Here is a 13,336-nt window from a genome sequence, read left to right on the forward strand (position 1 = left end):
GGCCTTTTCCATCCGCCGCTCTTCTCGCACTCTCACAACCCAAGGGCAATGTTTATAAATATATAAACGGTGAGTGTCAGCAGGATGGAGCCAGGCTCTTCTCGGTGACAACCAATGATAGGACAAGGGGCAGTGGGTTCAAACTGGAACACAGGAGGTTCCACTTAAATTTGAGAAGAAACTTCTTCACAGTGAGGGTGACAGAACACTGGGAACAGGCTGCCCAGGGAGGCTGTGGAGTCTCCTCTGGAGACATTCAAAACCCGCCTGGACGCCTCCTGTGTAACCTCATCTGGGTGTTCCTGCTCCGGCGGGGGGACTGGACTAGATGATCTTTTGAGGTCGCTTCCAGTCCCTGACGTTCTGTGAAAATAAACGTTTCCCTTTCCCAGCGCACGGCCCGGAACGCGCGGGCTCAGCAGCGGGGGCAGCGCCCGCCCTTCCCGCCGGCGGGGCGGCAACACCACCGCTCCCGGCGGACAGAGAGCAGCACACGGAGCAGACCCAACGGGAGGGGAAGCCGCAGAGGGCGCAGGAGAGGGGAGAACCGGAGGGGGCGGGAGGGCCCGGCCGGGCGCGGCGGGCTCGGTACCTCCCTCCCTTCCCGGCTGAGGCGGCGGAGAGCGGCTGCTGGCGGTGGGCGGGGCCAGCTGGGGCGGGGCTGCCGGAAGTGCGGCGAGCTCCCGCCTCGTGCCGGGGTCGGGGGTCGCGCGCGGCGTGAAGGCGTCCGGCGGGCGCCGGTGTCCGGGTGCCCATGGAGGCCTCCGGGGACGAGGAGCCGGGGGCCGAGGGGCCGCTGCAGCGGGTGGTGAAGCGGCAGCGCAAGGAGAAGCGGGAGCTCCAGGGTGAGGGGCAGCCGGGGCCGGGGAAGGGCGGGCAGGGGAGAAGGCTCGGGAGTGGGGGAGGGGAGAGCGGCTCCCTCAGGCGCCCGCCGCGGCGGGAGGAGGCGGCGGGGCCGGCTCGGCGTCCCCGGCGTCCCGCTCTCAGCCTTCCCCGGGCGGACGCTGCGCGGGAACGGAGCTGGAGGCCCCGGCGGGGCGGGAGGGCCGCTGGCCGGCGCGTTTGCCGCCCGCACGGCTTCGGAAAGGGCGGGCGCGGCCCTTGCGCAGCCGTCCCGGAGCGGAGGGGAGGGGAGGTCGGTGTGGGAAATGCTGCGTCTTGGTGTCCCAGCCGCGCTTTGCGCTGGGCGTGCTCCTCGTCATGCAGGCGGTTTGCCGAGGGCGCCTTGCGGTGATTGTGGGAGCCTGACAGTGCTTGGGAGCCGTAACACAATGCCAGACCATTAACGTTATGTTGACATTTTAGCTACTTTGCTTTTAAGTTCAAGGAAGTGTGTTTTTGTAAGGCATTTTAGATTGGAAAGCTTGCATATGGGTCCTTGCTGCCTAGACAGCTGTCTTCATTCGAAGTGCAGCTGATCCGAAACTTCCACGTTCTGTCCAGTGTTAATAAAGTATCTACACTAGAAGACCCATGTGGTCTTACAGTGCTACATATGAACTGTTCATGAGCCATATTTTACCTACCCTATTGCAGTTGACTAATTAAGTAGTTAGCCGGATTCTGTTGAGTTTTATTTGTTAAGCCTTTCCCAGTGCTGGTATATTAATACAACCTTTTTCTTGTTTGGCTTTTTTGGTATATAATGAAATAGACCTGTAGAATCATAGAATGATTTGGGTTGGTAGGGACCTTAAAGATCATCTAGTCCCAACCCCCCCTGCCATGGGCAGGGACACCTTCCACTAGACCAGGTTGTTCAAAGCACCATCCACAGTGGCCTTGAACATTTCCAGGAATGGGATAGCCACAGCTTTTCTGGGTAACCTGTTCTGGTGCCTCCTCCCACTCAGAGTGAAGAATTTCTTACTTATATCTAATCTAAATCTACCCTCTTTCACTTTAAAGTCATTATGCCTTGCCCTATCACTGCATCCCCTTGTAAAATGTCTCCCTCCAGTTTTCTTGTAGGTCCCCGTTAGGTACTGGAAGGCTGCTCTAAGGTTTCCCAGGAGCCTTCTCTTCTCCAGGCTGAACAACCCGAACTCTCTCAGCGTGTCTTCACAGGAGAGGTGCTCCAGCCCTCTGATCATCTTCATGGCCTTCTTCTGGACTCACTCCAACAGGTCCATGTCCTTGTGTTGGGAGTTCAATGTGCAGCCTTTTATCAGTTAGAGAATTAAAGGAGAGGAGAGACACTATTGGGCTGCATATTGTCATTAAATCTACAGGAATTTACTGTTTTGAGATGCATTTTCCTCAGATTGAAAAGAGGGGTAGGAATTGAGCATTGTGGTTAGGTGGCTGGAGCACATGGTACGTCGATTGTGAGAGTCTGAGGAACAGAAGGTTTTTCCACCTAGAGGGGTGATAAGGGGGTACCTCATTGCAGTCCTATACTACCTGAAGATGGGAGGTTATACAGAAGACAGAGCCCTGGTCTTCTCAGGTAGGAAAGGCTGGTGACCTATAGGCACACATTTTCCCGCTTGAAAAATACATTCCTAATAAATGTAATGATTAACTGTTTGACAGATAGCAAAACAGTTTGATCATAAGAATTAAGGTGCATCCAGCATCTCCTCCAGTTGATAATCCTTGTCTCCACCATTGCCCATATACTTTCCTTGTGTATCTGTGTGTGCCTCTTAAGTCCTGGACTTCCGTCTCCCCCATTATGTTAATTTCTATGAACAAAAGTGCTTTTCTGTCTGTCAAACTCAGCTGATTCATCTATGAGGCTGAATCTTAACATAAATCTTTCAGTGTGAGGATTCTTGCTGCCTCCTCTTGAAAGTTTCTTTATCATCCCCATCATCTTCTGCTTAATTGTGTCAGTCAAGGATGAAGGACAGGAGAATGTACAGGTAAGAAATAATGAGCGAGGTGTTAAGTAATTGATGCTGTCACTCCAAAACAGCGAATACAGAAGTGACAAGAGCTCTCAGGGTGTTCATGTAAGAACACAGGCTGTGGGGTCTGTGTTTGTTCAGCCTGGAAAAGAAGAAAATAGTATGTGAGATCCGATTGTAGTTTCCACTGCATGACAGATGGAGCCACACTCTTTGAAGTAAAGTGTAGAGAATGGACTAGATGCAATGGCTGAAAGTGGTAACAAGAAAAGTCCTCTTGGGAGGTAAAAGGGAAAATATTTTTGTAACAAGTATTGTTAAACTTTGGAAAAAACTCCCCAGAAAGGCTGCAGAATGTCCATCCCTGGAGACTGCGTAGTCATCTGAATAAATTTTAGATTAATCTGAGTTAATGTAACCTGTTGTAGCTTTTAATTCAGCTCTGCTTTGAGCAGGAGGTTGAGCTAGATGACCTCTGGACAGCCTTTCTAACCAAACTATTCTATGACTTGAGAAATGGAGCCTTGACTTACAGCCTAAAAAAACTTGTGGAGTTAAAGCAAATTGAGAGGTTTTTTTCTTCTTGAACATCCATTTTGCTTTTAGAAACTTTATTTTAAGGACAGGTAAACTCTGTGTTTACTTTTAATCTGCTATTTGTGTGATTAAAAATTTACACTTCTTTCTTGTGACAGGATTTGGCATCTCAATGCTCAAATAATCTTTTTGAAGGCATTAGGCTGAGGTCTGCTGTGTTGAAGTTCTAAGTATTTATGATAGTAACCTAGCACAATTTTTTGTCTTCTTCAGATATAACATTTGCATGTTTTAAGAAAAATATAGCTGATTTAAAATGTGATGGTCGTAACAGGCAGTGTCACAGCTAAACTGTTAAAACATACTAGTATGTTGATATTTGTAATTTTTTTTCTGTATGGCTTGCAGTTCTCTTTTCTGCAATGACTATCTATATTTAGAGGTAATGTTTTATTACACTACTTCTCTAACAGCAAAAATTCAAGGCATGAAAAATGCAGTTCCCAAGAATGATAAAAAGAGACGAAAACAGCTAGCTGAGGAAGTTGCCAAACTAGAGGCAGAACTTGAACAGAAGCACAAGGAGGAATTAAAGCAGCTGAAGGAAGCTTCACCTGAGCAGAATAAGGTAGATGCCTTAACTTTAGCTAAGTTTTACAGGTACAATTTGTGTTAGGGCTTAACTTTTAAAAATTATAGTGGACTAACAGTTTAAAGTATTTCTCCTTTTCCTCACAGTATTGGCAACTGTTTTCATCTTTGGAAAGATTCAGCTATTACGGTGGGTGGGCATTGCTAGAAAGGGGCATCTGACTGTGGATTTTTTTTGTTGTTAGCAGTATTTGGGTTTCCTCTTAAGGCTGCATTAGTAGCTCCATTATCTTAAAGCAATGTGTTTTCTTTCTTTAAGTTCCTGTTGTATTGTCACTCTAATTATCTTATGTAGACTACTAGATTGTTAGCCTTCAATATGCATTTAACTGATCCCATGTGTTTTGTCTTACAGTTCTGTCAACTACGTAACTGACCTTTTTGTAAAAAGACACTTTCTGTGGTGATGAAACTTGTTGTCTTAAGTGCTAATGTTTTGCCATGTAGGCAACATAGCGACATACACAAATGCTTCCAGTGTGCTGTTTGATAGCAAACCACTTAATTTTTAAGAGACTAATCATTGTTCAAATTTAGCTGCAGGAAATATGACCACCTGAGTAAACTAGATACTATTAAATACTTGTGTGTCACACAAAAATTCACCTATGTTTTAATACTTAATTAGTAAGTAGAGTGTTGGAAACTCTTGTCATAGTGAATTTGCAAACCATTAAGTTAGTTCTGTATTTCCAGTACTGAAAATAAGTCTGTGTCACATGCCTGAATTTAAGGATTATTTGTGCAAGTGGGCCTGTTCATAGACTTTCTCCTACCTAAATAGGAATAGAGCTTATGGCTAAATTGGTGCAATACAGTTATCTGTGAATGATACTAATGCTCCGTGCTCATACGTCTCCTTAAGTGTTTCCCCAACAGTGTGTGTCTTTTGACGGTTTAAGTCTTGTAAAGAAACAAAAACCTGTCTGCCTGACACTGTCTGGACTAGGTGTTTTCTGATTAGTGACCTAACACAGCGTTAAGCAGAATGTACTTTTGTTTCAAAACAAGTGTGAAAATATTTCTGAATGACTTTTAGGGAAATCGACTTGATTGAGAAGCGTCTGCTGAGAATCCTTGTGAAAACTGATTTGATTGTGAGAATTATGACCCTATAAAAATCTTCCATAGTAGTTTTAAATCAGACGCTAAAGCAGGTGATTAATGCATGAGTGTTAAACATAATGCCTCTGTTTACCTGTGCCTTAGATTAGTTTTAAGAGTTTGTTTCATTTTGATAAATAAGCTGTCAAAACTTTATGATGGAGGACCTTTAAGCTAAAATCTTTGCCCCAGACATAGGCTTGCCTGAGAGGATTTTGTTTTGAAATGTGTGATTGCTTCCATTTCTCAACTACTTTATTTGGATTGACGTTTCCAAGGATGACATCTAGTTCTTAGCGTTATGGGGTTAGCTTTGTCATCCTCCTTGAGAAGCATCAACTCCCCGTGTTTTCCAGCTGCTGGTTGTGCTTTGATATGGAAGGTGGAGCCTTCTCCTGCTTTAGTTGTCACAGAACTTGGTAGTGGCTGTTTGGGTACTTCAGTTGGCTGGTATAGTGAAGAAAATTTTCCCTTTCAGCCAGTAAGCAGTGTTCACACTTCAGTGTGGAAGCTTGTAAGAGAACATATAGATTAAATTTGAGATGTACAATTCATAACTGTTTCTTTGTTAAGACTACAGGAAAAGTAGTAAAATTCATGACTGATTTGGGATGTGAAATGCTTTTCGCTCTGACGGATTCCGTGTTGTACGTAGATCTGTGTAGTTAATAAATATACCACGGAATTAATTAGGAACAGAACTTCAAACTGTTTCAGGAGGTGGCACATCTCAGTTATCATTTATACTAATAAGATCATTTAACATTTGTTTTTCTTTGTAGACAGATTCTATAGCTGATGGGGTTGCAAATTTAGAGCTTGATGGAGCAGAGCAACAGATTCAGCAGCCTCGAATATCAAAAGCACAGAAGAGGCGGGTATGATTTAATATTTAAAATTTTACAAATTTTTGATTAAAGTTTTATTCACTTAACTGTAATAACCAAAGTTGAACACTTTTGCAGGAGACATTTGCTGGCTAATTCACTATTGATGCTGTACCTACTGGGTGCCTTGAAATCTGTAAAGCTGCTACCTAGAGATATGTAAGCATTTTATAAACAGTTGTACTTTTCTACCCTCAGCCATGAGCTGGGAATCAGAACAGGTCAGGAGATGGGAGCTAGAAAAACAAATTATGTAAAGCAAATTATTTTAAAAGAATTTCACTGAAAACATTAATAAAGACATTAAGGGATTGAATTTAAATAATGTAAGATACTATGTGGAAAAATATGCAAGTAGTACAACGTTACAAATTTAACAACAGAACATTGTAAATTTTTAAGTTGTTAAGAAACACTACCTCATGTCCAGGCCTTTAGGGTTGAATCTTGCTGCGCTTCAGATGTTAAATTGCGATGGATTGACAGTCTTATTGTACCTGCATGAATGTTGGTTTGTGGCCGGAGGAGTCCGGGTCCGTGAAGTGATTACTGCTGGAGAGCTGCATTGTAACAAACATGACAAGTGGAGATTCTTAATTCATTGCACTATCTCTAGAAAAACTAGAAATGCTGTAGTTTAGTATTCCTATATTGTAGTCATCTAAACCATTCTGGTCTTGATTTGTGCTGAATTTTAAGTGTGAAAGTGAAAAGGTCATTCTGTACTGCTTCCTTTTTTATTTGTTCATTTACTTTGACTCTTATTCCCTTGTTAAGTGTAAACTTAAGAAGCTTTCTATAAAAGTCATTTTTATGTTATATATTATTACATCCCTTCTAGTGTTCTCTGTATCTAGTCTTATCCATCCTTTATGTTAGGAGTAGTCTTTGATGTATAGGACCTAGCCTGGGGGAGTTTCAGTTTCATGACATGAGCTCCATTATGCAATCATACGCGTAAGTGGTAGATCTCACACTTTAATAATAAAGAGTGATATTTTCTCTTGTTTAATTAGAATTCCCATAGTTGAGTTGTTTGCCAGTGTTGTGAAATAGTTGAACCTGAAGAAATTACTATTAATAGCCTTTGTATGGGTGTTGTAAAGTGTTATTTTGCATATTGACATAATTAAGATTTCTCCTGTCACATAGTTTCAGGTGTGGTGTCAGAGGCAGTTAGGATATGGTCACTTGCTGTTTTCTAAGGTTTGAATTTAGGAGGTCTCTAAGATTTGGTAGTAGTGAGAGAACATTTCACAGATATGAATGTACTGAGAAAACATTTGAAGAATTAGAATCAAGCACTAAGCCAGGAACTGTACAGGCATCTTCTAAATTTTAACATTTGATAGAATTTTAATATGTTTTTAATCTAAGGAAAAAAAAGCTGCCTTGGAGAAAGAAAGAGAAGAAAGGATAGCTGAAGCTGAGATAGAAAATTTAACGGGTGCAAGACATCTTGAAAGTCAGAAACTTGCCTCCCTGTTGGCAGCAAGACACTTGGAGATCAAACAGATCCCTTCAGATGGCCATTGCATGTACAGAGCGATTGAAGATCAGCTCAGGGATCACCAAAATTCCTGGACTGTTGCAACTCTGAGGAACCAAACAGCAAAGTACATGCAAAGTCACTTTGACGACTTCCTGCCATTTCTTACAAACCCTAATACTGGAAACATGTATAGTAGAGGTAAGACTCGTGGCGTAAGAGATTTTAAGAACTGTTGCAACTATTTCTGGTAATTCTCAGTCTCAGTTACAGTTGGATTGGGACTAACCCATTACACTGTTTGTTCCTGAACTCTGTTACCTTGTTGGTTCAGCTGTGTTCTATGGAACACAGAATAATGATCCACTGTGAAACTTGGTGCACCTGAATCTTTGTAATTTTTCTTTTTTCTTTTTTTATATATATTTTTTTAAAGTAATCTAGCAAACATTATTCCTATTAAAAAAATCAGAACATGCTGGTTACTAGATGGTAATGATATTCTGGGGTGTGATTTAAGTTGTGTTAGGGATGATTTGTCAACCTTTATATTGGCGTTTTCAATTTACATACGAAAGCTGTTGAAAATGAGTGTGAAATTCAAGCAAATCTATTCTATAATAGGTTGCGTAGATACTTTTTCTTATTAGACCCTTTATTTTCACTGTTTACACTGGGCCTTTTAGAGCCCTTTCTTATAAACAGACGAAACTAAAAAAATATAAAGGCATTTAGTGTGGAACAATGGTGTAGGCTGAGTAAATGCAGTTAAATGGAATTTATGTACTACTTATTTGAGTGATACATGGTTTATTCATTTCTTACTGTGTGCCTGGAACACCATGCAAATTACTTTGTATTTTTTTTTTTTTTGACTTATTGCAACATTCATTTAATACTTATGGCTGTGGATTTCATTTGGTGGCTGGGGGCTGTTGTGAAAGTAGAAGGCAACTTTCCCATGTTGACAGAGATAATTGTCACAGGATAAATGTGTCCCAAGAGAAGACTAAATGATGTTCTGCACAGCAGCAGCAGGGAGTCGTGTTTTTCTTACATTTCTTAAATCGGTTATAAGGGGGATGTATGAAAAGCAATTCTGAGCAATCTTCAGAAAATTTGTTCTTTATCAGAATCTATTCTTAGGGTTCAGAAGCCTGAAGGGTTGTAATTTATAAATTTGAAAGCTTGGTTTCTGTAAAACATGATCTGCAAAAGGTTTGTTTAGCTGTTAACAAAGGAACTATTGGGAATAAATACTTCAGAGATTAAAAACAAGGCAGCTAACTTGGAAATTAAAAAAAAACCAACCAACCAAAAAACCCAACAGTTGAACTAGATACAGTTACAAGATTTTTAAAAACATACCTGACACCTAGCTAACACAAGAACTAAGTATACTACTTGTTATCACATTCTTTTCTAGAGGCTCAAAACAACACCATCTGAATCTTAACAGAAATAAAACTGCAATTTCATGCTTGTTATTAACAGTTCCCTGAATAAAACGTTTTAATATAAACCTATTCTTATTTTTATTCCCATACTTGTTTTTATTCCTGTCTTCAGTTTTAATTTTCTTTCTAAAACGGTTATGGGTATTTTTGGCCTCTGATATTTTTCTTTTCCTTCAGTAGACATACATATTTTTCTGTATGATGTGTTTGGATTCTTCAGGTTCTAGTTCTTCATGGTACAATCAGTATTTTACATAAGTTGCTTGTTCTCAAATAAGAGAAGTACTAAAAGCTATCTCCTCTTTCCCCACAGAGGAATTTGAAAAATACTGTGATGATATAGCAAATACAGCTGCATGGGGTGGTCAGCTGGAAGTAAGTATCATATTGACTGACGGTATGAGTTGAGGAAGACTTTCTAAGGAGAAAGCATTTTATTATTCAGATGGTAGCAAAGCTGACTATAGCGGAGCAATGTTAGATCTTTGTAATGTAAACCAGAACCTGAACTTGAGAAAAATACGTATTTTAGTTTTTCTTGCTTCTTACCATTTATTGTTTCATGTAAGAGTATTTACCAAATTATTGAAGCTAGCCCAACATTACCTGAATTTATAATCAAAACAATGACTAAAGACAACCTGTTTTCGATTAAAGTTTAAAAAGTTAAAATAACCTTGCTTATTTTAATAAAGTTTATTTTCTAATAATAATTGGAATGTTATGCCAGAACTCATGTCTGCTAAAACTAAATGCCATGTCTTCCTCTCTTCTCCCTAAATTGGCTTTAATCCTATTACTGATTTTTTTTTTTTTTTTTTTTAATGCCTTAAAGCTAAGGGCTTTGTCACACATTTTGCAAACGCCTATTGAAGTAGTGCAGATGGATTCCCCTCCCATTATTGTTGGTGAAGAATATTTGAGCAAACCAATAATACTTGTGTAAGTATGTAATTTTATCTGTTCTTAAAATTAGTGCACTTATTTCTATAGCAGAGGGCTCAGCTTTGATTCTCGTCAGCTCTGTTATTTTCTGTTATGTATCTGATGTTGAAACACTGCTGGAATAATGATCTTGCAGCTCAGAAATTGTTTGAGATTGACCCAATTTAAAAATGTGTAATTAGAGTTCTTAAAATGCTGACAATCTCTGAAGCGTGATTCAGTCTCTGCTTTATAGAACGTTACAAGGTCATTTTACCTGTTAGATAATTACAAAAGAATAGTGAAATTGATATAAGATGCAGCAGGAAACTTTTTTTTTCCTTCAAAGTTTATGTCAATCTGTGCCTGGAAGTCACCAGAATTTAAAAACTGTTATTATTAATACTTTCTTGTTTAATGACCCTATATATTTTCTGTGCTAAAACTTGAATTTATTTTAGCTGTCTTCCAGTGCTGTTAATATTTGGCATGAAGTATACTTTTAGTTAAACTGAACACTAATTCTGTAACCTTTTTTCTCTTTTTTTTGGTGTGGTGGTTTTTTTTTAGGTATATGAGACATGCCTATGGATTAGGAGAACATTACAATTCTGTAAAACTTCTGACAGAAACTGCTACAGAAAATGGCAGCTAGCATACAATAGCAATAAATCCACATGGATAACAGTTGTGTCATCATGTGTTGGGCACCAGACAATTCCCAGACAGACTGGAAAGTAAAACTAAATGGAATGGGTTAAAAATGAAAGAGACATACAAGGTTTGACTATAAATCAGAAATATCTTTTGGTTTAAAACAAAACCAAACCCACAAAGCAGTATTTTGAATTTGTTGGTATTAATCATGTTTAGATCTTCTCTAAAGTGGTGGTTGTGTAGATCAGATTTTTTTTTTTTTTAATAGCGCTTCAGCCCATGCTGCAGTTACAATACCAAGTAATAAATGTTCTGGTTAATCTGTGTTTCTGCTAAAGAATTAAGATTACCAGAAAGTTCCTGTTACGTTATTTCTGGCAGATTTTGATGATCGCGGAAGAGTTAAGGCATTTACAAATGATTGATTGTATTTAGATTTATGCAATATCCTCTATAGTGTTTCTTTATTTCAGGATCCAGCTTTAATGCTGTACTAGGGATCCCCTTCTTTATTTGGGTGGGGAAGAACTGGAGGCAAATCCAGTAGCGGAATATCTTGCTTGGCTGAAGGAACTACACGATCTTTTTGTTTTAAAGACTTTCACCTGAGGTTTTTACCAAAGTTTGAGGACTTCACTTTTTTTTTTCCAGTCAACAGTAGGAACCAATGCTCAATGCTGTTCCTAGTACTGAATTAGTAGGAAGATCATTGTTGTTGATGACTCTACATCATAACATTGATGCATGTTAACTGTGCGGCTCATCCTTCATAGTCTTTCATCTGTGCATTTCAATAATACAGAAATCTTATAAACAAAAAGCTCCTCAGTGTTCTCACTTCAGGCAGTGAAACTCATCTGAGCTTATAATTTATGGATCCACTGATCTGAGCACTCTGTGATCTGAACGATGATGTTTTATAGTGCTTAAAACAGCTGGTTGCACACAGGTATGAAAATAATCACCTTGGGTTTTGTCAGTAACTTTTAAGGTGATCTGCAGAAGAATTAAGTTTATTTTCATTGTTACTAATGATGCACAGAGACTTGAAAGGTGTGGTGGTTTTTTTTAATATAGCTTGACTTTTTACATTAGAGAAATAGATTTTTGTCACTGTAAATGTGACTCCAAAATGAGCATACTGAAACCAAAGTTGTAATGCAATTGTTTTTTAATAATAGAAGTGTGGTGTGGGGGTTTATTTGTTTCTGAATCTTAGTCAATAACATAGTTGTATGCATTTTAGCGCTGATGAGTTGTTTTGGAGAAAAGCGATTTGATTTTTTTTTTTTTTTTTTTTTTTTTTCCCCTGAGTTGAGGATTATGAGCTAACAATGCACATCGTGTAGTCCTTCAGTAAAGCTAGCCAGCAGATTGACATTCCTGGGATTTATAAATTAGAAAGAAAAATCTTCTCCTTAGGTAGGAGCAGATAAGTATTCACTTTGCAGATCAGATTATGTCTCATTTAAAGCACTTTGTCTGATTTTTCTCTCCTCCCTCTCAATTAACAGCAGGGGGTTTTGGACAAGCAGAACTTGAATTATGACTACTTTAGACTGGTACCTGCCAGGAAAACAAAGTATTAACCAGATCAGGCATTTTTACATCCTTATTTATCTGATATAGTATAGTAAATATAACTGTGTTTATAGGAGCTGCTTTACTGTAGATTTTGGTTTACCACCTTGACTGTGTAACATGATGTTTTTAATTTCAAACCAAAAATTGGATACAGTAGTACGGAAAAAATGCCTCTACTTGTAATACCACTATGAATTTCACTAAAAATAATAATCAGAAATACTCCTCTCTGGGTTGCTTAGAATTGGTGTGATATGAAATGCACATGCTGCTTTTTATAGATACCCTGTGAGAAAAGGTCTCTGTTTTATTGGGTTTTCATTCTTGTTTGGTTAACTGACAGATAAAAGATGCCAGAATCCTGGAATGCCTGTACCAACAGTTTGTCCTGTTGAAGATGTTTACAATTTGTATAAAGCGAAATAATGTTTTAATAAAGTGAGTGAAAGATCCTTGCTCATGCTGTATGGGACTTGCCAAAAAGTAATAAATCGATTTATTTGCGGCAAATCTTCTTGTGGTCACTTTCAATTTTGTTCACTTCTTAATTCCTAGTGTTGGTAGGTTTACTGATTTAATTTTTATGGCTTTAGGATCCCACTGTAGCATGAAGTCTCCAAGGACTGCCTATTCCTATTCAAGCAGACAAAGCTTTACTCTTTACAAAATGTTGTTTCTAAATGAAAAATAGCAGTACTTATTTTAAGTTTATATGAATTCGAGTAGGTTTTTTTTGGTGCTTTTATCTGCAATTCGCTGAGCATCAGTTTCTTCAGCCACCCCGTCCTTTAACTGCAGCCAGCCCTGGGAAGGCAGAGAGAGGTGGGTGGCAGCAGAAGGGAGTGAAGACGGGTCATAAATTATTTAGATGTTCCATTACATTAAGGATTTTTTTTTTAATAAGTAATAAATACTATAAAGTGCAATGAAACAGTGATGTTCCTTACATGCATTTGTAAAATTCTCATAACCAGTTCAAGAAGGACAGGGAACTGCTTGAGAGAGTCCAGCGCAGAGCCACAAAGATGATTAAGGGAGTGGAGCATCTCCCTTATGAGGAAAGGCTGAGGGAGCTGGGTCTCTTTAGCTTGGAGGAGACTGAGGGGTGACCTCATTAATGTTTATAAATATGTAAAGGGTGAGTGTCACAAGGATGGAGCCAGGCTCTTCTTGGTGACAATCAATGATAAGACA

General features: G+C 39.4%; 1 protein-coding gene across 3 annotated transcripts; it reads left to right on the plus strand.

The window, feature by feature from the left end:
- Positions 1 to 668: 668 nt before the first annotated feature.
- Positions 669 to 12,641, plus strand: OTUD6B (OTU deubiquitinase 6B). Of its 3 annotated transcripts, none has more exons than XM_065628444.1 (7): positions 669 to 845; positions 3,863 to 4,017; positions 5,927 to 6,022; positions 7,409 to 7,721; positions 9,291 to 9,352; positions 9,813 to 9,919; positions 10,472 to 12,641. In XM_065628444.1, exons 1-7 carry the CDS (start codon positions 755 to 757, stop codon positions 10,554 to 10,556), a joined length of 909 nt encoding a protein of 302 aa, XP_065484516.1. In that variant the 5' UTR covers positions 669 to 754; the 3' UTR covers positions 10,557 to 12,641. The 3 variants fall into 3 exon arrangements, with proteins under 3 accessions (XP_065484516.1, XP_065484518.1, XP_065484517.1); XM_065628445.1 differs by lacking the exon at positions 669 to 845 and adding an exon at positions 2,790 to 2,867; XM_065628446.1 differs by lacking the exon at positions 3,863 to 4,017 and having other exon boundaries at positions 5,931 to 6,022.
- Positions 12,642 to 13,336: the final 695 nt, after the last annotated feature.

Source organism: Caloenas nicobarica, chromosome 2 (genome assembly GCF_036013445.1).
Source record: "Caloenas nicobarica isolate bCalNic1 chromosome 2, bCalNic1.hap1, whole genome shotgun sequence".
NCBI classification, from domain to species: Eukaryota; Metazoa; Chordata; class Aves; order Columbiformes; family Columbidae; genus Caloenas; species Caloenas nicobarica.

Coding starts and splice junctions, on each gene's coding strand:
- OTUD6B (XM_065628444.1), top strand. CDS start 755: ATGGAGGCCTCCGGGGACGAGGAGCCGGGGGCCGAGGGGCCGCTGCAG. Junction 7,722..9,290: donor TGGAAACATGTATAGTAGAG/GTAAGACTCGTG, acceptor CTTTCCCCACAG/AGGAATTTGAAAAATACTGT. Junction 9,353..9,812: donor CATGGGGTGGTCAGCTGGAA/GTAAGTATCATA, acceptor AATGCCTTAAAG/CTAAGGGCTTTGTCACACAT.